Source organism: Colobus angolensis, unplaced genomic scaffold, assembly GCF_000951035.1.
Source record: "Colobus angolensis palliatus isolate OR3802 unplaced genomic scaffold, Cang.pa_1.0 Scaffold233, whole genome shotgun sequence".
Taxonomy (NCBI): domain Eukaryota; kingdom Metazoa; phylum Chordata; class Mammalia; order Primates; family Cercopithecidae; genus Colobus; species Colobus angolensis.
In genome coordinates this window covers 1206047-1226487 of record NW_012115522.1, presented here as the reverse complement: position 1 = coordinate 1226487, position 20441 = coordinate 1206047, and the positions used below count along the sequence as shown (strand labels likewise).

Genomic DNA, 20441 nt, shown 5'->3' with positions numbered 1-20441 from the left:
TGACAAGGGATTATTCATTCTTTTTGATGACCATGTAATAGTCCATAGTATACCATAATTTATTAACTAGTCTTCCACTGATGAATGTCTAGGTTGTTTTCAGCTGTTTGCTGTTTAGAAACATGCTGGTATTAAAAGAAAAGGTTCAAAACTTCTCAAGCATTTTAATACTATAGCACATGTGATTTGGGATGATGGACAATATACCAATTGAAAAATTTATAATCTCTTAAAACCTTACCCTCTTACCATTGACTTTCCATTTTTCCATCTTTTTTTTTCCCTGAGATGGAGTTTCACTCTTATTGCCCACGCTTGAGTGCAGTGGCACAATCTCGGCTCACTGCAACCTCCACCTCCCAAGTTCAAGCGATTCTCCTGCCTCAGCCTCCCAAGTAGCTGGGATTACAGGTGCCCGCCACCACACCCAGCTAATTTTGTATTTTTAGTAGAGATGGAGTTTCTCTGTGTTGGTAAGGCTGGTGTGGAATTCCCGACCTCAGGTGATCCGCCCACCTCGGCCTCCCAGAGTGCTGGGATTACAGGTGTGAGCCACTGCACCTGGTCTTTTTTTCCATCATTTTTTAAACCTTGTTTTCATTACAGTGTCAGGGTAGCTTCTCCAACAGTATTTTTAATCTTACCCCTGGTAAATGTTACCTTTTTCTTGCTACAGTGTGAAGATTGCCCCTGGAGCAGTTGTATGTGTAGAAAGTGAAATCAGAGGAGATGTAACTATCGGTAAGAAAATAGTTTATTTACTGTTTTTCAAGAATTAATGTGATTTAATCTATTTTAGTGCTTTACAATTAGATACTGTCTTCCATGTTTATTTCATGGATGTCCTAGTTTTATTGACAAAATAATGCATTTTCTCCTATGTGTTTAAAATTTCTGAAGGAATACAGTGTGATGGAGGCTATGTTTAAACTCCTATCTGAAATACTAATGAGGCTGTATAACAAAGTCATTCGTGTAATTGAGAGAGATCTGTTGTGTACCTGCAATGTGCCAGGCACTGTGCTACGGTGCTGCCTTTGTGGAGCTTCGTGGAGAGCGTGGGCCATGGAGTCAACGGACCTGGGCTGCTTTGCTCCTTGCTCCTTTCTTGCTGAGTTACTTTGGACATATTACTTAACCTCTCTAACTTTGATTTTTTTTTTCCCATCTATATAATTGTGTATATCAGGATCAGGTTTGGCTGCACGTAGGGGTGGCTTACACCTGCAGAGGTTTATTCTCTCATATAAAAAGTTTTGAGGTAAGTAATGTAGGGCCGATAAGTTGATTGTCCAGCATGGAGCTCCCGTCCTGTAGGCCAGGAAGTGATGGCTAGAGCACCAACCGTCATCTTGGATGAGAAAGGGGAGGCATGGAAGCAAAAGGGCATGTGTCCCAGCTGTGAGTCAGCTCCCTTTAAATAGCCTTCCTGAAAGTTCCACACGACCCTCCCCTGCAGCTTGATGTGTCCATGAGATTGTCTTAGCCATGAGACACATCAAGCTGCAGGGGAGTTTGGGAGATGTAGTCTTAGCTGGGTTGCGTTGCAGCTGCTAATGAGATCAGGGTTCTATTACAAGGAAAAAGAGAAGAGATACTGGATGGCAATGAGCAATTTTCATAACATGCAAAATAGTAGTGTCTACCTCTTAGGTTTTTTGAAAGAGAACATGAAAATTGTGAGTAGTGAGCTGTCAATAACCGTTTGCTGTTAACTTGGTCAGATCTTCTCAGTGTAGCCTTGCCAGAGCTCACGTCCAACATTTTACTTACATGAACTTGACTAAGTTCCTCAGACATTTTACTCTGTTCTTTTACCTGGAGTTTGCCTGGATATGGTGCCCTTGCAGTTTTATTGGTGTGAGCTCATTCTTACCAGCAGCCGCATGTCACCTGTATGCTACCAGACTAAAGTGTTCAGTGAACTATTACACTTTTAGAGAGGAAATACACTTTATTTCCTTAAATGAACAGTTTCTTTAATAGAAAAAAAACCCTGTAACGTCATATTTTTTCCCCAAAAATATCCAAGCCTCCAAACAATGTAGGCATCTTGTCTTATAAAACCAGTGGAGATTGTGCCAGTATTAGGGAACATTGTTAAGAATTTGCCAGGTTGGTTGATTTAATTATTTTAAATTGAGATACTTTAAAAATGTAGAAAATGGCCCTGTTTCGTTTCAGTGCTGTGCTCTTTGTCTTCTGTATTATCTAAACCACTTGCAAAGTGTTTATGAAGGAAAATGAGGAGGGCCATGTTTTTTAATTTTTTACAATCTACTGCAGACTGGGACCACATATTTATCAAAATGCTCCTCTGTGTTCTTTTTACTCATCATTTTACTGCATTATAATTGTGGCTATCATCATGATATTCTAGGAATAATACCTTATAGTAGTTTACAACGCATTCTTCAGTTAGAAGGAAAGTAAGACTGAAGTAATTATGTAGATTTTCCCTGGCATTTCTACTTCTTCCCCATTTTACATTTTGTCTTTTTTTTTTAAAAATCCCCCAATGTTACAACAACTCCGTTTTTTGTTGTTGTTGTTGTTGTTGTTTTGTTACCGGGTCTCGCTATTTTGCCAGGCTGGTCTTAAACTCATGGGCTCAAGCGATCCTCCTGCCTCAGCTTCCCAAAGTGTTGGGATTACAGGTGTGAGCCACCACACCTGGCCCCACAACAACCCCATTTTAAATAACTATATAATGTCTACTATAAGATAGATATGTATGTAGATAGTATAGCTACATCTGCAGGCATAAATATACACAGACATTACATGGGTGGGGCATATGTATTTCAGATTTGAAATAACATCTTTTACAGAAGATTTTCTGGGCTGTAAAGGCATCATCTGCAAGGAAGGTAGCTGCCAGTGATTGGTGGACCGCTGCCTAGGACTGAGTTTTAGGGGTATCAGGGATCAGTATTCACTTTCCTGTTTCTCCCTCTGGTTTTCACTACGTTGTTCTCCTCCCCCTTTATGCCTCTTACGTTCCTACTTTCCCTGCATGTTGAAATTATTCAAGAGAGCAGAGGCCGGAAAGAGTTCAAGACCAGTGTGGAAAATATAGTGGGATGAGAGAGAGAGATAGAGAAAGGAAGGAAAGGAAGGAAGGAAGAGAGAAAGAGAGGAAAGGGAGGGAGGAAAGGAAGGGAGAGAGAGACAGAGGAAGAGAGAGAGAGAAAGAAAATAAAGAAGGAAGGAAAGAATGAAAAGGAAAGGAAGAGAAAGAGTGGAAGGAAGGAGAAAAAAGAAAAATTAGCAGAAGGAAGGGAGGGAGGGAGGGAGGAAGGAAAGGAAAAATTAGCCGCATGTGGTGGCGCATGCCTGTAGTCCCAGCTACTTGGGAGGGCTCAGTGAGCTATAATTGCACCACTGCACTCCAGCCTGGATGACAGTATGAGACCGTGTCTCCAAAAATATATATATATATTACATAAGGAGGGACATTGTTTAAAGCTATCTAGTTTTCCATCTAGTTTGTTTGTTTGTTTGTTTGTTTAGAACCAAGGTCTTGTTCTGTTGCCCAGGCTGGAGTACAGTGGTGTGGTCATGGCTCACTGTGGTGTCAAACCTCCACACTCAAGTGATCCTCCCACCTCAGCCTCCAAAGTAGCCAGGTCTACAGCGATGCACCACCACACCTGGCTAATGTTTGTATTTTTGTCCAGGCTGATCTCAAACTCCTGGCCTCAGTTGATCCTCCTGCCTTGGCCTACCAAAGTTCTGGGATTACAGGTGTAAGTCATCGCTCTTGGCCCTTCAACTAGTATTTGACCACTAGCTGGTGGCACAATTCTGATAGCTAAAATGGCATTTTAACACAGATTTTCTTTCTTTCTTTTTCTTTTTTGAGACAGAGTCTGTCTCACTCTGTTGCCCAGGCTGGAGTGCAGTGGCGTGATCTTGGCTCACTGCAACCTTCACCTCCTGGGTTCAAGCCATTCTCGTGTCTCAGCCTCCCAGGTAGCCAGAATTACAGGCATGTGCCACCACACTTGGCTAATTTTTTTTTTTGTATTTTTAGTAGAGACAGGGTTTCACTATGTTGGTCAGGCTGACTTCAAACTCCTAACCTCAAATGATCCGCCCTTTTCGGCCTCCAAAGTTAACACAGATTTTCAGTGATGGATTATAACATAAAAAGTGGTAATACATTTTTAAGGAAAAATATCTAGCGATTTAAAGTTTATCACAGCAGATGGCCTCCAAGTGAATACTTGTTAAATTTACTTTGACCCAGTGTTTCAAAACAAGAAAATTTTTGCTCAAATACTGAAGAGAAAAAAACTCAATTTTAAAAGTTAAGGAAAATTTGAGGAAAAACGAAGGTTCAGAAGAGTGTTACAGTTACCAATGGTTCTGTCTTCTACAATTCTTGTCTCATTTTTGTTATGTATGTTTCTTATCTTCAACTGTATAATATGGGAATTTTCCAGAATTGGTATTTAGATAATCGTTTTTGTCATTGTTGTATTTGGTATAAAATGTCTCAAGTCTTTTGGCTTCTATTAACTCATTTTTCTGATGTAATGCATCAGATTAAAAAGCTCCTGGGAGATATAATTATAAAAGCAAAGAGTGGAGATAAGTCATTTGATTACAACTCTCACCACCCTGCTTTATTTTTCATCTTAGGGCTTTTATTGTTGCTTTTGCTTACTTTATCTGAGTTAAGTAGCAATAAACTATAGTTTAATTCATAGATTTTTCTTCAGGATGTTTTGTGTAATTTTCCATCCTCTAGTCATGTATACTTTTACAAATTATTCCATTCTGAAATATTTTAGGAAGAAAGTAATGTTTTCCTTTGCTATGTTTCAGGCTAATGGAACTTTAAACTCAATATGTTTTCCTAGAAAAGCAGGTATTTGTTTTTTCAGAGAAACTAGCTGGGTGCTTGGAAGTATGGTCCTTAACCAGAAACCCTATAACTTGAAACTCTGCTGGAGCCTGACCCCCTTATTCAAGGCTGTTCAGAGACAAAGCCTGGGAAAAGTAACAGCCCACTTGTTAATTATAATTTGGGTAAATAAGGTTTCATAGCATCAAGCCTATTTTTAGTTAGTCTGCCTTAATTCATGGGCCATGAATTATTTCCCGTAAATCTTTGAGAGCTGAAAACCTTTCCGAAAGGTACCTTGAAGCACAGTCCCATGGTCCATTACAGGGCGAGAGGACTTAGTCAGGACATCAGTATGTGAAGGCAGAATTCTTCACAGTGGAAATGTTTTGTGCTGGAAGCACTTTGTCCCACTTACTTAGTCTCTCTAGGAGAGCTTTAATACAGACCAAAAGCCTCCCTTTCATTGCAGCAGTCTTTTTCAGTAAGGCAGAACAGTGGCTTTGACTTGAGAAATTATCACCTATAAAGCACTCTTACAGGTACTTCAGCTTACAGTTCAAGAAAATTGTTTAGTTGTCACAAAAACAGAGCTTAAGGCCTTTTGAATTATTTATTGACAAATGGAAATGTATACAAAAATTGCTTTCTGTGGCAAAGATAGACAGGAAAAGTGTCCTTTACCAGGGAAATGGAAATTGGATGCAAGGAATATCTTTCTGGCTATGTGGCACCAAGCCCAGCCAACCCATTTAGAAAAATAATTCATCAGCCAGTAAGGCAGTTCCAGCTCTAGACACATTTATCCAAACAAGGAGATAAGCCAAATAGGGCTTCAGCACATTTGGTAAGAAAATACACAAACTACCCTGCCAGAAGGAGCGCCAGGGTTCACAGCAAGCTTTCAAACAGTGTTTTCCATGGTGACAGAGCTTTATTTTTAAAGCGCTTTAACCTCAAGACCCTTAAACTTCATGTTGAATTCAGACCCGATCTAGGTATAATAAAAGTGCTCATGGCATCAGAAAAGCATGAAGTGAACCGTGGCCACGTTTCGGTGTGCTATTTCTAATGGTGCTTGAGTTGCTGGGCTCTGGACTCTCTGCTGCCCAACCTCCCATCATCAGACCACACAGACAGAATTATTTGCATCATTCACGGAAATCACAGCCTTCCTTTAAGAAGTTCACCAGGCCAGAGGCGGTGGCTCACACCTTCAATCCTAGCACTTTAGGAGGCCGAGTCCAGCGAGTTCAGGAGTTCGAGACCAGCCTGGGCAACATTGTGAAACCCCGTCTCTACTAAAATACAAAAAATTAGCTGGGCGTGGTGGTGGGCGCCTGTAGTCCCAGCTACTCGGGAGGCAGAGGCAGGAGAATTGCTTAAACCTGGGAGGCGGAGGTTGCAGTGAGCCGAGATCGTGCCACTGCACTCCAGCCGGGGCGACAGAGCAAGACGCTGTATCCAAAAAGAAAAAAGTTCACCAAACCAAAATCTTAGCGGTTACATATCCTGAAGTCCGCTTATGCTAACCACTTCATTCTGTGCCCAGAAAAGACCCACAAGAAGTTGAGAGAACCTATTTGATGTATTATTGCCTGTGACATTTGCTGTCACCTCACAATCTAAAGTTGATCGTTTCTCAAACTTTCATTTCAGCCGCTTAACACTGGGACCTGTAGTTTGCAATGCTGCCAGCAGGTGGAGGTGGTGTCTAAATCACTGGTCTCACCTAAATGCAGCAGTGCTTTCTCTCCCTTTCTGGACACAGCCCTCAGATTTCTAACCAGGCATTTTCCAGTTACTTGTTTAGTAATTATTAATAATGATAAAGACAGTAATAATAATAAAATACATGCTTAAAATAGTTCACATATTATTTTTTAAATATTGTGTAAGATGTCTTACAGGACTTAGGTTTATTTTAGTTTTTTTTTTTTTTTTGAGACAGAGTCTCACTTTGTCACCCAGGCTGGAGTGCAGTGGTGCAATCTCAGCTCACTGCAACCTCTGCCTCCCGGGTTCAAGTGACTCTCCTGCCTCAGCCTCCCAGGTAGCTGGGATTACAGATGCCCGCCACAATGCCCGGCTAATTTTGGTGTTTTAGTAGAGATGGGGTTTTGCCATGTTGCCCAGGCTGGTCTCGAATTCTTGTGCTCAAGTGATCCACCTGCTGTGGTCTCCCAAAGTGCTGGGATTACAGACGTGAGCCACCACGCCTGGCCTATTTTGATTTTTTTAAATGTGTGCTTCTGGTATCTTCTGAAAAAAATGTTTAAAAATTTTTAAAAAGTGTCCTTATTTGTTTGGGTTCTTTATGTAAGAAACATGGATTAGTCATTTTTGAAAGGGAAAAATGAAACTATCACTTGTTTTCGTAAGTTTTAAAGAAACACACAGGTCCCAGGGGTATCTTTGTCTTGTCAAGAGCTACAGCTTGATGACCGGCAGAATATCTAGTGTCTCTGGCTACTTATCTAGCAGTGGCAAAGGATCTGCTTTCTGTCACAGAAGTGACGATCACTTCCTCCTATCTTTTTTTTTCCCCCTCAGAGAAAAAAAAAAAAAGACACTGTCAGAGACAGTCTTGCTCTGTCGCCCAGGCTGGAGTGCAGTGGTACAATCATTGTTCCCTGTAGCCTTGAACCCCTGGACTCAAGCAATCCTCCTGCCTCAGCCTCCCAAGTAGTTGGGACCACAGGTGCACCCCACCATAACTGGCCAATTTTTAAAAAAATTTTTCATTTTGTAGAGAAGGGGGTGTGACTCATTGACCTGGCTGGTTTGGAACTCCTGGCCTTAAGTAGTCCTCCCACCTCAGTCTCCTGAAGTGCTGGGATTACAGGTGTGAGCCACTGTGCTCAGCCCCATATCTAAGATTTTTAAAGCTAGTTATGGAAAATACTTTCGTTAATCTTTTTACTGTCCGATCATGTGATGTGGAATTTTTCCCCTTGGCTAACAGGAGGTATTACCCTGATACATGAGTAGAGGTGCAAAGCGGTTCTTTTTCTTCAGTGTCCCAGACCAGAACGTTATTTTGCTTACTATGAAAAAGTTATGCTTTAGCTCTTAGTAGTAAATAGTGATAAATAACCCATTTTTTAAGAACCATGGTCCAGACCCCACAATCCCTCTTTCAAACATTATTTCATATAATCCACATTTCAGCCCAATGAAGTAGGTTACAGATCTCTTCTTTTTATAGATGAGAAAACAAGCCTTTGTGAGAGTAAGCACGTCACCTTTAGGTGATAGAGTCCAGTGTCTAGACTTTCTAGACAAGGCAGGGGGTGGGGCTGGCTGGGGCTTTGATTACAAAGAACCTAAAAGAGACAGATTGTGTCCTGTTATCATAGAATATTTTGACGTAAAATATAAACCTGGTGTGGTGCAAACTATAAATTTCAGTTGGTTCCCACAGCTGGAAGCCTTACAGTTTCTCCTTTAAAAGAAATCCACTGCTCGTTTCCCTGTTGTTTAGGGCCTCAGCCCCGAAAGTGGTGATATCTAAAATGCCATTATTAAGGGATCTGTGAAATAAATTATGGTATATTAATATAAAATGAGATACTTTTCAGCCATTAAAAAGAATATCTATTTAGATATACTTACATGGAAAAATTACCATGAAATAAACAAATTGTAGAAGAATAGGTGCTATTTCTTGGTTTGAAAGAAGTGTGCTTAAAATACATATTTTTCTCCAAATCATATTTTATTTTTAAACTTTTTAATGAGATATAGCTTATATGGAGTGATATTTACAGATTTTTTTTTATTGTGTTTTTTGAGACGGAGTCTCACTCTGTCACCCAGGCTGAGTGCAGTCGTGTGATCTTGGCTCATGGCAACTTCCGCCTTCCAGGTTCAAGTGATCCTCCCACCTCAGCCTCCTGAGTAGCTTGGACCACAGGTGTGCACCGCCATGCCTGGCTAATTTTTTTGTATTTTTCGTAGGGACAGGGTTTCACCATGTTAGGTAGGCTGGTCCGGAACTGCTGACCTCAAGTGATCCACCCACCTCGGCTTCCCAAAGTGCTGGGATTATAGGCATGAGCCACCGCCCATAGCAATATTTACATATCTTAAGTGTACAGTGGAACTTACATCTGGAATAATATACCCCAAACTTTTAAGAATAGTTACCTCTAGGGAATGAGATTAGCATAAGAAGATCTTTCACTTTTTGCTTTGTTTGAATTTTTTGTAATGATCATGTTATTATATAAATACGTATATATCTATGTGAATGTGTGTATATATGCATATATATTTTTTGTTTTAAGTAAAAGATTAGATGCACACATTTACACTCATGTTCAACTTGAGAAGCTTCCCAGGGATCTCAGAGATCCATCCCATCTTCTATCCTGAAATCTTCCATCCTGAATAGGAGAATATGCCTGGGAAATTTTACTTTAAAAGCTGAAGATTTGGAAAGCCAGAAGTGACTGAGAGATCAAGGCCACTCTCTTGTTATTTCTTACCAGACTGTGCGTCCTGATAAGAAATGTTGGGATGTTGGACTGAGCAGCCTGTTTTAGGCCCCCACCCTCCTTATCAACCTCCAGCAATTCCTCATCAGGAAAAAGAATAGGCGTCCCTGAGGTTCTCTCCAATTCTCTGGGCACCAGAAACACCTCCTTATTTTTAGTACATTTGTGAATGAGTGTATATTAAGCATTCCCAGTTTTCAAGATAAAAAGTTCAAAAGGACAAAAATAACATGTATTTATTTTTGTTGCCACATATCATATAGTGAGGCATCTCAGCTGTCACAGGCAGATCATAAGTATGAATTGACCATTTATATAATTAGGTGGGGCACAGTGGCTCACGCCTGTAATCCCAGCATTTTGGGAGGCTGAGGCAGGAGGATTTCTTGAGGCCAAGTGTTCAAGACCAGCCTGAGCAACATAGTGAGACCCCATCTCTAAAAATTAGCTGGATGTGGTGGCGTGTGCCTGTAGTTCCAGCAGCTCAAGAGGCTGAGGCAGCAGGATTGCTTGAGCTCAGGAATTGAAGGCTGGAGGGAGTTATGATCACGCTACTACACTCCGGCCTGGGTGATAGAATGAGACCCTGTCTCTAAAAAAAAAAAAAACCAATTTACACAATTGCACACTGAATTTCTTGGACAGTGTCACTTTCCTAATCCCCCACCCCCTCCGTCAACACTTCTGTCCACCCTCCCTTACTTTCAGAGTCAGTTATTTCATCTGCTTTTGTTTACCCATAAAAATTGCCTTGAGGGGTACATGGGATGGGTATTGGAGAGAGGCTGAAGGAGGCTATGTTTTCCCATCAGTGGTCTCATTATCACCAGAACCCTCAGCCTGTGGTAGATAAAGCTGGGAGGGAGTGTGTTAGCATTCCAGGCTCAGGGCGGGGTAGTGAGAGTAATGAGGGCCCTGGCTGTTCCTCAGGGCTCCCCACGCCAAAGTCCTAGGACTCCAGTGATCACCTTTGGGTCCTTCTGCCTCCCTTTAACCTTTTCAGCGTTCACTGGTTTGAATCATATCCTGGGCCAGACGGCAGAAGCTGTGCCTCCTTTCAGTAGGTGTACTCGTAATAGGGACACTGACAGAGGAGCTAAGCTGTTAGATCCCATAATTTCTGACTTCTGTCCACCCATATTTCTCCTTTTTTCTTTTTGAGACAGAGTGCTGGAGTACAGTGGCATGATCTCAGCTCACTGCAGCCTCTGCTTCCTGGGTTCACACAATTCTCCTGCCTCAGCCTGCCAAGTAGCTGGGACTATAGGCGCATACCATCATGCCTGGCTCATTTTAGTATTTTTTGGTAAAGATGGGGTTTTGCCATGTTGGCCAGGCTGATCTTGAACTCCTGACCTCAAGCCATCTGCCCATCTCGGCCTCCATATTTCTTCTTAATTATGTAATAAAAAGACTAATTCAGAGGCACACTCACATAAGAAAGCAGAGCATGTTAAGCAAAGAGAGCCTTACCTTGCTGAGGGAAAAGAAGGAATTAATTTTTATTGCCAACTTTGTGTCACATGCTGTGTCTCCCAACATTATCACCCCTAGCCCTTACAGCAACCCTGTGGGACTGGTGTTGTCATCACCTCTGTTTCACCACTGAGATCACGGGAAGCTTCCGAGTGGAGGCTGAGCCAGAGCTGTCTGGCTGTAGTGCCTGTGCCATTCCACTCACATTTGCTTGCAACTTGGCCCTGACTACTGATGATAAAGCCCAGGAGATAGTATCTGTGAAGTACCTAGCTTGGTGCCTGGCACATACTTAGAAAATGTTCCTCCCAACAGCCTCACCCATCCTCAGTCACCTTCCACCCTCCTGTTGGAAGCATAGCCTCCACCACTAATTTCTTCTCAAACTATTTTTAACAGGACCTCGGACAGTGATCCACCCTAAAGCACGAATTATTGCAGAAGCTGGGCCAATAGTGATTGGCGAAGGGAACCTAATAGAAGAACAGGCCCTTATCATAAATGCGTGAGTAAGACTCTTATACATACTGTGAACCAAGGACCATGGGTAATGGTTTTTCTTAAATTTAGCTGTCTGTAAGAACCTTTTCAACTGACATCCAGGAGGCCTACTATTTTAGAGCTAGAGAAACATTAAGGGTCTTTTTCAACATAAGTAAATAAGCAAACCAAAAACCATATGAGGGAAAAGACTTGTCCAAGATGAGAGAGCTGAGTAGCTGCCTAGAATCTTTGATGCTGGGCCTGGTCATCTTCCCCTTACATGTGGCTTTCTCACCCATTCCTTAAGCAAACATTTCCTGAGCACTTCAAGCCTCCAAGTGCTGTGCCCACCACCCTGCAGAGAGTTTTTTTGGATTTTTCTATTCTAGCTGAAATGTTATTACTCATGCCTAAACATGTGAATTTAACTCTAATATATTTTTTCACGTTTTGCACAGGTGACACCCAGAATTATAGTTGAAAAATGTGGAGTCCTAGAGGCAATTTTTTAACTGTAATGATTAAAAAATAATAAAATACTAGAACATGTGCATGATCATAGTGAACCAGACTGTAAAACCCATGAATTTTTCATAAACATTTATAAGTTCTTTCTAGATAAAATTTTGGGAAGGAATTCAAGCTTATACCTAATTTATAGCAACCATGTATGGAATTTGTAAGAAAGACCTTGGGAAAATATTTAACTGTCAGAAAAAGACTGATTTAATACTTACTTAGGATTTAAAATACATTTGGCACCTTCAGTGTAAGTCAATTAACAGCAGCTATATTCTGCAGTAACTCAACTGTCAGAGATAAAACACCATTTAAAAATGGCGTCCTCCTCTTAGAACACAAACATTTTATCTTCCAAGTATTTCAACTAGCTAACTAATAGCAATAATTATTTTATGTGAATATCTGTTTATGTTTCACAATCCCAAATAATTATTAAGAGTGGAAAATTTTCAAGTTAGGCATGATTTTGATTCTAATTAACAGCCTAAAAAGATAGCTAGCATCTTTATTCCTTTGTCCTGGAGAAGACCCACTGGACTTTGAATTTAAAAAATAAACTCAAGTAGGCCAGGCGTGGTGGCTTACATGGGTAATCCTAGCACTTTGGGAGGCTGAGGTAGGTGGATCATGAATGAGGTCAGGAGTTCAGACCAGCCTGACCAATATGGTGAAACCCCGTCTCTACTGAAAATACAAAAAAAAAATTAGCCGGGCATGGTGGCACCCCCCCTTGTAGTCCCAGCTACTTGGGAGGCTGAGGCAGGAGAATCACTTGAAGCTGGGAGGCAGAGGTTGCAGTGAGCCAAGATTGTGCCACTGCAAAACAGCCTAAGTGACACAGTAAGACTCCATCTCAAAAAATAAAATAAACTAAAATAAATAAACTAAGGAAGGCTGTTCTTCTCTACACACCAATGACTTCTTCATTTTTCAGTAGCTCTCTTCAACTCAAAATCAAACCTGCTCTAGCATACAGGATGAATGAATGACTTAAATTAAGAAATAACTTACATAGGCTGGGCGTGGTGGCGCACGCCTGTAATCCCAGCACTTTGGGAGGCCCTGACTAGTGGATCACCTGAGATCAGTTCGAGACCAGCCTGGGCAACATGTTGAAACCCCATCTCTACAAAAATACAAAAATTAGCCGGGCCTAGTGACACGTGCCTGTAGTCCCAGCTACTTGGGAAGCTGAGGCAGGAGAATCTCTTGAACCCGGGAGATGGAGGTTGCAGTGAGCCAAGATGGTGCCACTGCACCAGCCTGGGTGATAGAGTGAGATTCCTTATCAAAAAATAAAAAACAAAAAAAAAACCCAACAACAAAAAAAGAAATAACTTACATAGTCATAACTTTTAAGCTTGATGTAGGTAAAACTTAAAGAATTAACCCAAATTCGAAAATGGGAAGAAGATTGCTTATTGTGTTACTGACTTTTTGGATGATTTGTTTCTTCTTTTTACAGTTACCCAGATAATATCACTCCTGACACTGAAGATCCAGAACCGAAACCTATGATCATTGGCACCAATAATGTGTTTGAAGTTGGCTGTTGTATCCTTTACAATAATCTACCATAAATAATTCCCGGCTGTCCTTTAGTATCTAAGTCTTCTGTAGAAATTGTAAAACTGTCACAATTTGTCTGTCAAATATACTTACATTCATAGTATATATTATAATTACATTTTTAAAAGTAGGTCATCCAGGCTGGGTGTGGTAGCTCATGCCTGTAATCCCAGCACTGTGGGAGGCCGAAGTGGGCAGATCACTTGAGGCCAGGAGTTCAAGACCAGCCTGGCCAACTTGTTGAAACCCTATCTCTACTATTAAAAAAAAATTACAAAAATTAGCTGGGCACGGTGGCGCATGCCTGAAATTCCAGCTACTCAGGAGGCTGAGGCAGGAGAATTGCTTGAACTCAGGAGGCGGAGGTTGCAGTGAGCCAAGATTGTGCCACTGCACTCCAGCCTGGGTGACAGAGCGAGACTCCATCTCAAAAAAGAACAAAAATAAAAATAAATAAAAGTAGGTCACCTAGCTCTTTGAACAGACTTTTTGAATAGTGTATATTTTTAAAATGGTCCCTTCTGTTCCTGTAAATAAGTCAATAAAGTAAGTATGCCGTTTTTAGACAAACGCAGACACACACGTATCTTTAGCTCAGCACTTTGAAAGTAACCACTTCTTTTGCTGGTTGACAGGTAGCAATTGCTGAGTGACAATAAACATAGAAACAGCAATGCTGGCTTCCTTCTTGATTCAAGAATCCCAACTTTGTCAGTGTGTCTCCTATATAGGTTTAGGTAGACAACACATTGTCTGATTCAAGAAAATGGTGTGTAGGGGTGAAAATATTCCATTATTCATGTGTTGTCTTTCTCCCTCCCCCAGAATGTCTCCAGTTCTTTTGCTTAGTTTAGTACTCTAAAAAGATAGTAAAATCAGGCCAGGCGCGGTGGCTCATGCCTGTAATCCCAGCACTTTGGGAGGCCGAGGTGGGCGGATTACCTGAGGTTGGGAGTTTGAGGCCAGCCTGACCAACATGGAGAAACCCCGTCTCTACTAAAAATACAAAATTAGCCAGGTGTGATGGCGCATGCCTGTAATCCCAGCTACTCGGGAGGCTGAGGCAGGAGAATCACTTGAACCTGGGAGGCGGAGGTTGTGGTGAGTCGAGATTGCGCCATTGCACTCCAGCCTGGGCAACAAGTGAAACAAAACTCCGTCTCAGAAACATTGATAAAAAAAAGATAGTAAAATCTTATGGTGTCAGCAAAACATACAATATATAGTAGAAAATATTTAGAAGGAAAAATCTAAATGTTCAACGATAGCAAAATATTTAAATAAATTGAACTATGAGTATAAAACCACTAGGACCATTAATCAGTCTTTTAAAATTATGTTTTCAAAGATTTTATTTTATCTTTTTTGAGACAGGATCTTGCTCTGCCACCCAGGCTGGCATGCAGTGGCACAATCATAGCTTACTGCAGCCTCAGCTTCCAGACTCAAGCATTCCTCCCATCTCAGCCTCCCAAGTAGCTGGGATTATAGGCGCACACCACCGTGCCCAGCTAATTTTACTTTTGGTAGAGATGATCTCTCACTCTTGCCCAAGCTGGTCCTTAAACCCCTAGGCTCAAGCAGTCCTCCCACCTTGGCCTCCCAGAGTGCTGGGGTTACAGATATGAGCCACCCTCCCTGGCCTAAAGATTTTAATAGCGTGGAATAATGCGTGCAAATTTAAGTGAACTGAATAACCTATAAAAGTTTATACAGTATGATTCCCACTTATATACAGGAAATTCTATATATTTATATAAAGATATATCAAAATTTGACAGTGTTTAAATGATTGGGTGATGGATAATTTTAATTATCTTGTTATGAAAATACTCATAAAATCAGGGTATAAGGTACTCATTTCTTAAAAAACATAAGTCATTTATTTATACCTAGAGATATTTATGTTTAAAGATTAAACCGTTACCACAAATTGCCCAGAGCAAAGAGTTCTGGCAAGGGTGAGCCTGCTTGGCCCATCTGACACCCCTGCCCTCTGTCCCAGTGCAATATAAAAACATACTGTGTTAGTGGGGACTAAAGGTGAACATATGTATAGTATTTACCTAACTCTGGCTTACAGATTCCCAAGCTATGAAGATGGGAGATAATAATGTCATTGAATCAAAAGGTAAGCTACGTTCAGAGTTTTATTGTCAAAGCAGTGATCTCTTTTCTCTTTGTGTTGTCCTGGGAAACAACCTAATACAAACTGGCAAGGTGGTGTGCTTGGAAGGGGGCGACAATAGCTGGCAAACTAATTCTTTGCCACTAAGGAACCTAATCTGGTTATGTGGTTGTCTGATAATGTTAAATACATTAAATTTAAAATCAGCTGTGTACAGGATTGAATTAAACCATAAAGTTTAAATGAAAGATTCGGAAAAGATTTCTACTAAATACTAGTCTCTGAAATTTTAGTTGGTTAGTGGTGTTGTAGAATTAAAGGAGGGGAAAAATCACAGTGCGAGCAGTTGCTTTCTTTAATTTCAGGAATACTTTTCCCTAACCAATCAGAAACCAATATCATGAGCTTGTAAGTGGGACCAGACAGGAGATTACGTAAAGTCAGTGTCACTACTGGGAAGCAACTTCAAGAGCTTGTCCCACCAAGGTCCAGAAAGAACCTGGATGATGACAGTTCTTTAGAATAGTGGGTTATCTTTCTTGGTCCTGAGTGGCATGAAAGAAAATGCTGCTTTTTTAAATAATAAAATGATACTTTGTATTAATCTACTTAATGACTTTTATTTTAATTTGGATTATCAGTGATCACTATTATCATCAGCATTTTCTGTTTATGCTTACTGTGTTTCAAACCTGTGCTCATCATCACTTTACATCTGTTATTGCATTTATTCCTTAAACTGTGAAGTAGAGTGGCCTCTTCGTTTTATAGATGAACTTGAGCTTAGAGACTTTGCAGTGACTTTCCCAAGGTCACACAAATAGCAGCAGAGCTCCATTTTGAATCCATCTGACCCTGGCTTGTATTGCCTGCCTCTGTGTTGTCCATACAAACTCCAAACTGATGTATTTTCTTTAACTTTTTTCTTAAGGCCAGTTTACATTTTTATACCTAAATCATCTTAGGAAAAAAAGTGTTGCAATCATTTGATGTCTTAAGTTGCAGTTCCCTCTGTGTTTTCATTGCAGCATATGTAGGCAGAAATGTAATATTGACAAGTGGCTGCATCATTGGGGCTTGTTGCAACCTAAATACATTTGAAGTCATCCCTGAGAATACGGTGATCTATGGTGCAGACTGCCTTCGTCGGGTGCAGACTGAGCGACCGCAGGTACTAGAACCTCTCTTTAAAAAGAGTTCTGTCTGCCAATTTTCCCAAAATACAATGTAATTGTCTTCATGAGGCAGCAGGTACACTATTTAAGAAGAACATAATTAAAATAAAAGAGGCCAGGCTCAATGACTCGTGCCTGGAATTCTAGCACTTGGGAGGCCGAGGCAGGAGGATGACTTGAAGCCAGGAATTTAAGACCAGCCTGGGCAACATAGTGAGACTCTGTCTCTACAAAAACTAGAAAAACTTAGCCAGGTGTGGTGGGGCATGACTATAGCCCAGCTACTGAGGAGGCTGAGGTGGGAAGATAATGCTTGAGTGTGAGATTACCATGAGCCATGATCATGCCACTGCACTCCAGCCTGAGCAACAGAGACCCCAACTCAAAAAATAAATAAATAAAAAGAAAACAATGAGAAACATCCCGAAAAACCAGGATTTAATTGCAGTTCAATCCCTGAAACCAGGATTTAATTGCAGTTCAATTAGTCTTTAGGGGCCGGGCGCGGTGGCTCAAGCCTGTAATCCCAGCACTTTGGGAGGCCGAGACGGGCGGATCACGAGGTCAGGAGATCGAGACCATCCTGGCTAACACGGTGAAACCCCATCTCTACTAAAAATACAAAAACTAGCCGGGCGAGGTGGTGGGCGCCTGTAGTCCCAGCTACTCGGAGGCTGAGGCAGGAGAATGGTGTGAACCCGGGAGGCGGAGCTTGCAGTGAGCTGAGATCCGGCCACTGCACTCCAGTCCGGGCGACAGAGCGAGACTCCGCCTCAAAAAAAAAAAAAAAAATTAGTCTTTAGGTTAATATCAAAAATATATACAAGGATGACGATGACAAGTCAGTTATGAGAAAAGATCCAGAAATGTTACTCTTGGTCTCATGCATTGTCACTGACAATGCATAAACAAACCATACAAGCCATATTGATTTACTCCTAAAATACCAGTCTTCAAATTTAAGGAATGACCATACTACATTTATCCTGTGCCTCTACCTGGGGTGTGTCTATTTAGTTTATCGCCATAGCTTCATAATAAACACAGTTTGTGAATAAGAAAGTGTGTTTGGATATTTTCCTGGCTTGAAAAATTATCTCCTCCTAGAAACTCAGATCAAGAATAATGTAGAGTAAATATTTGGAGTTTAATATTAGAGTAGGAGATGAAAAGGGCATTTGGGCTTCCTTTGGACATAAGACATTTGTATTGCAGTTTTGAGCCTCATTGCTTGGCACATTCGATGTATATTTCTTCAGTTACCTAGCCTCCTTTTCTTCCCACTAAAGAAAATAGTTTCAAGCACTGTGGGAGGCCAAGGCAGGCAGATCACTTGAGCCCAGGAAGGAGTTCAAGACCAGCCTGGGCAACATCATGAGACCATAAAAAATCATCAGTTGGGCCTGGTGGCGTTCACCTATAGTCCCAGCTACTTGGGAGGCTGAGGTGGGAGAATCGCTTGAGCCCAGGAGGTCAGGGCTGCAGTAAGCTCTGTACCACTGCACTCCAGCCTGGCTGACAGAGTGAGGATCTGTCACAAAAAAAAAAGAGTAGTTTCAAAATATAACTATGCCTCTGATTCTTAGCCATATTTTATCAGGAATCAAAACTCCAGTTCTTTCTGGGTTACTCTATTTTTGTAATGTTTGGCTTCATTATTCTTATTATTATAAGCAAGTATTACTCTATAGACTAAAAAGGAAATAAGGCCAAATCTAGTCATTTTTTTACTTTCTATATAACAGCAAAAATGACTGAAGACTAGGAAATGAAGCTGGTGTTGGGGAAGGGAGATTAGAAATAAGTGAGCAAGAATATCCGAAACTTATTATTTTATAATACGCAATATTGTCTTCCACATTTCACTAATCATAAGGACTATATAGAGGTCTTTATTAAAAATAAAGATTCCCCGGACTTATTGAGTCACAGTGCTAGGGCAGGGGCCTAAAAAGCTGTATTTTTTACAAGTACTGCAGTGAGTTTTACAGTCAGGAAAATCTGGGCAGTACTAATATATAAAGAGTGAAGATCAGACAGGTGTATCCAAGTACACCTCAGCTGTGTGACTCTGTAGGTCACGTGGAAAACAAAATACTCTGGGTATTTTACTTATGTGGTCTTCTGTAATCGGAACTTTTTAACTTCTCAGAAGCCAAGATGAAATCTACAAAAGCGAGTTTGAAAAGTGACTTCTGTATGTTTTTATATAAATATATAAAATCTGTTAGCTTTTTCTTGTAACTAGAGTTAGCATATGTTCATTATAAATTTTAAAAAAACGAGCAGGTAAGCAAAAATGAGTCAATGAAAATCACCTGTAATTCCACAACTTATTTATTAATAACCATTGCTACCTGGAACTTTTTTTTTTTTTTTTTGAGACAGGGTCTGGCTCTGTCACCCAGGCTGTAGTGCAGTGGCGCAATCATGGCTCACTGCAGCCTCAACCTCCTGGGCTCAATCCACCTGCACCCCTGCTGCCCTGCTTCCACCTCAGCCTCCCAAGTAGCTATGACTACAGGGGCGTGCCACCGCATACAGCTGATTTTTAAATTTTTTGTAGTGACAAGATCTCCCTATGTTGCTCAGGCTGGTCTGGAACTCCTGGGCTCTAATCATCCTCCTCTCTGGGCCTCCCAAAGTGCAGAGATTACAGGCATGAGCCACCACGCCTGGTCGCTGCGTGGTACTCCTGACTTTGCTTTCTGCCAGTCAGCCTTAATTACCTTATCTTTTTAGCCCCAGACACTACAGCTGGATTTCTTGATGAAAATCTTGCCAAATTACCACCACCTAAAGAAGACTATGAAAGGAAGCTCAACTCCAGTAAAGAACTAAGAACAGTATATGACATGAAGATAACATTTTGTCTTTGACCACTGTCTTTTGAATGTGCCCACAGTGTTTATGCACTCTTAACAATGCACAGAATAATACGTGTTCACTGTATTTTGTAAAATTGGGCTGAGAGGAAACTAATGGAGTTTCATTGTAATTGTCCTTTGTAATTGATATAAATGTATTATTTTCATATATCCTTGCTTCTTTTCGGATAATTTACAGATTTAGCTTTTCTTTTGTTGTATAAACTGCTGCCACAAATTTTAGTTATGTGAAAGACTACCCATGACAAGAAAAGACATACTGTTATGTATTTACATTCTAGCATAGACTAAACTGAATAAAAAGGCTGATAACAGCGCCTTTAGTGGGCATAATCAGGTTTTCTATTTGAATTAATCTTTTCTCTTAATTTTTATTGTGTACTAGTTGTATTAAAGCTAATGTGTTTACTTTTTCCTCTTGTGGATTTGTAGCTGTTTAAAATTTCAGGTGAAATTTCAGTAGCTATTGAATTAATTTAGACTTCACTTTGTTTTTAAGAAAAATACGGTTTTCTTTTTGGTAAAACAAAAGTAATCAGGGAAAGATGTCTTCAGTAGAATACAAATGAGTGGCATTCTTGGGTTTCTGAGGACAATGAAACTAAAAGAAATTTTGAAATTTATACAAATTTCTGAAATTGTTAATATTTTAGCATAGTACTAATCACTCATCATTGAGCTTTATTATTCTATTGTCTGTAGTGAGCAAGATGTTGAGAATTTTATAATTCCAAATTTTTAAAGTAATTCAAGTATACATTTACTGGAACATACTTCTCAACTTTTGAATTAGTAGATATTGACTAATACTAAGATACTAAAATACTAAGATATTTTCTCAAAATTTAA

General features: G+C 40.5%; 1 protein-coding gene across 1 annotated transcript; it reads left to right on the top strand.

The window, feature by feature from the left end:
* The first annotated feature begins 514 nt into the window (after nt 1-514).
* On the top strand, nt 515-20005 carry DCTN6 (dynactin 6). The gene is made up of 6 exons (XM_011944541.1): nt 515-741; nt 11227-11332; nt 13298-13386; nt 15485-15532; nt 16558-16700; nt 19447-20005. Exons 1-6 carry the CDS (start codon nt 654-656, stop codon nt 19543-19545), a joined length of 573 nt encoding a protein of 190 aa, XP_011799931.1. The 5' UTR covers nt 515-653; the 3' UTR covers nt 19546-20005.
* Nucleotides 20006-20441: the final 436 nt, after the last annotated feature.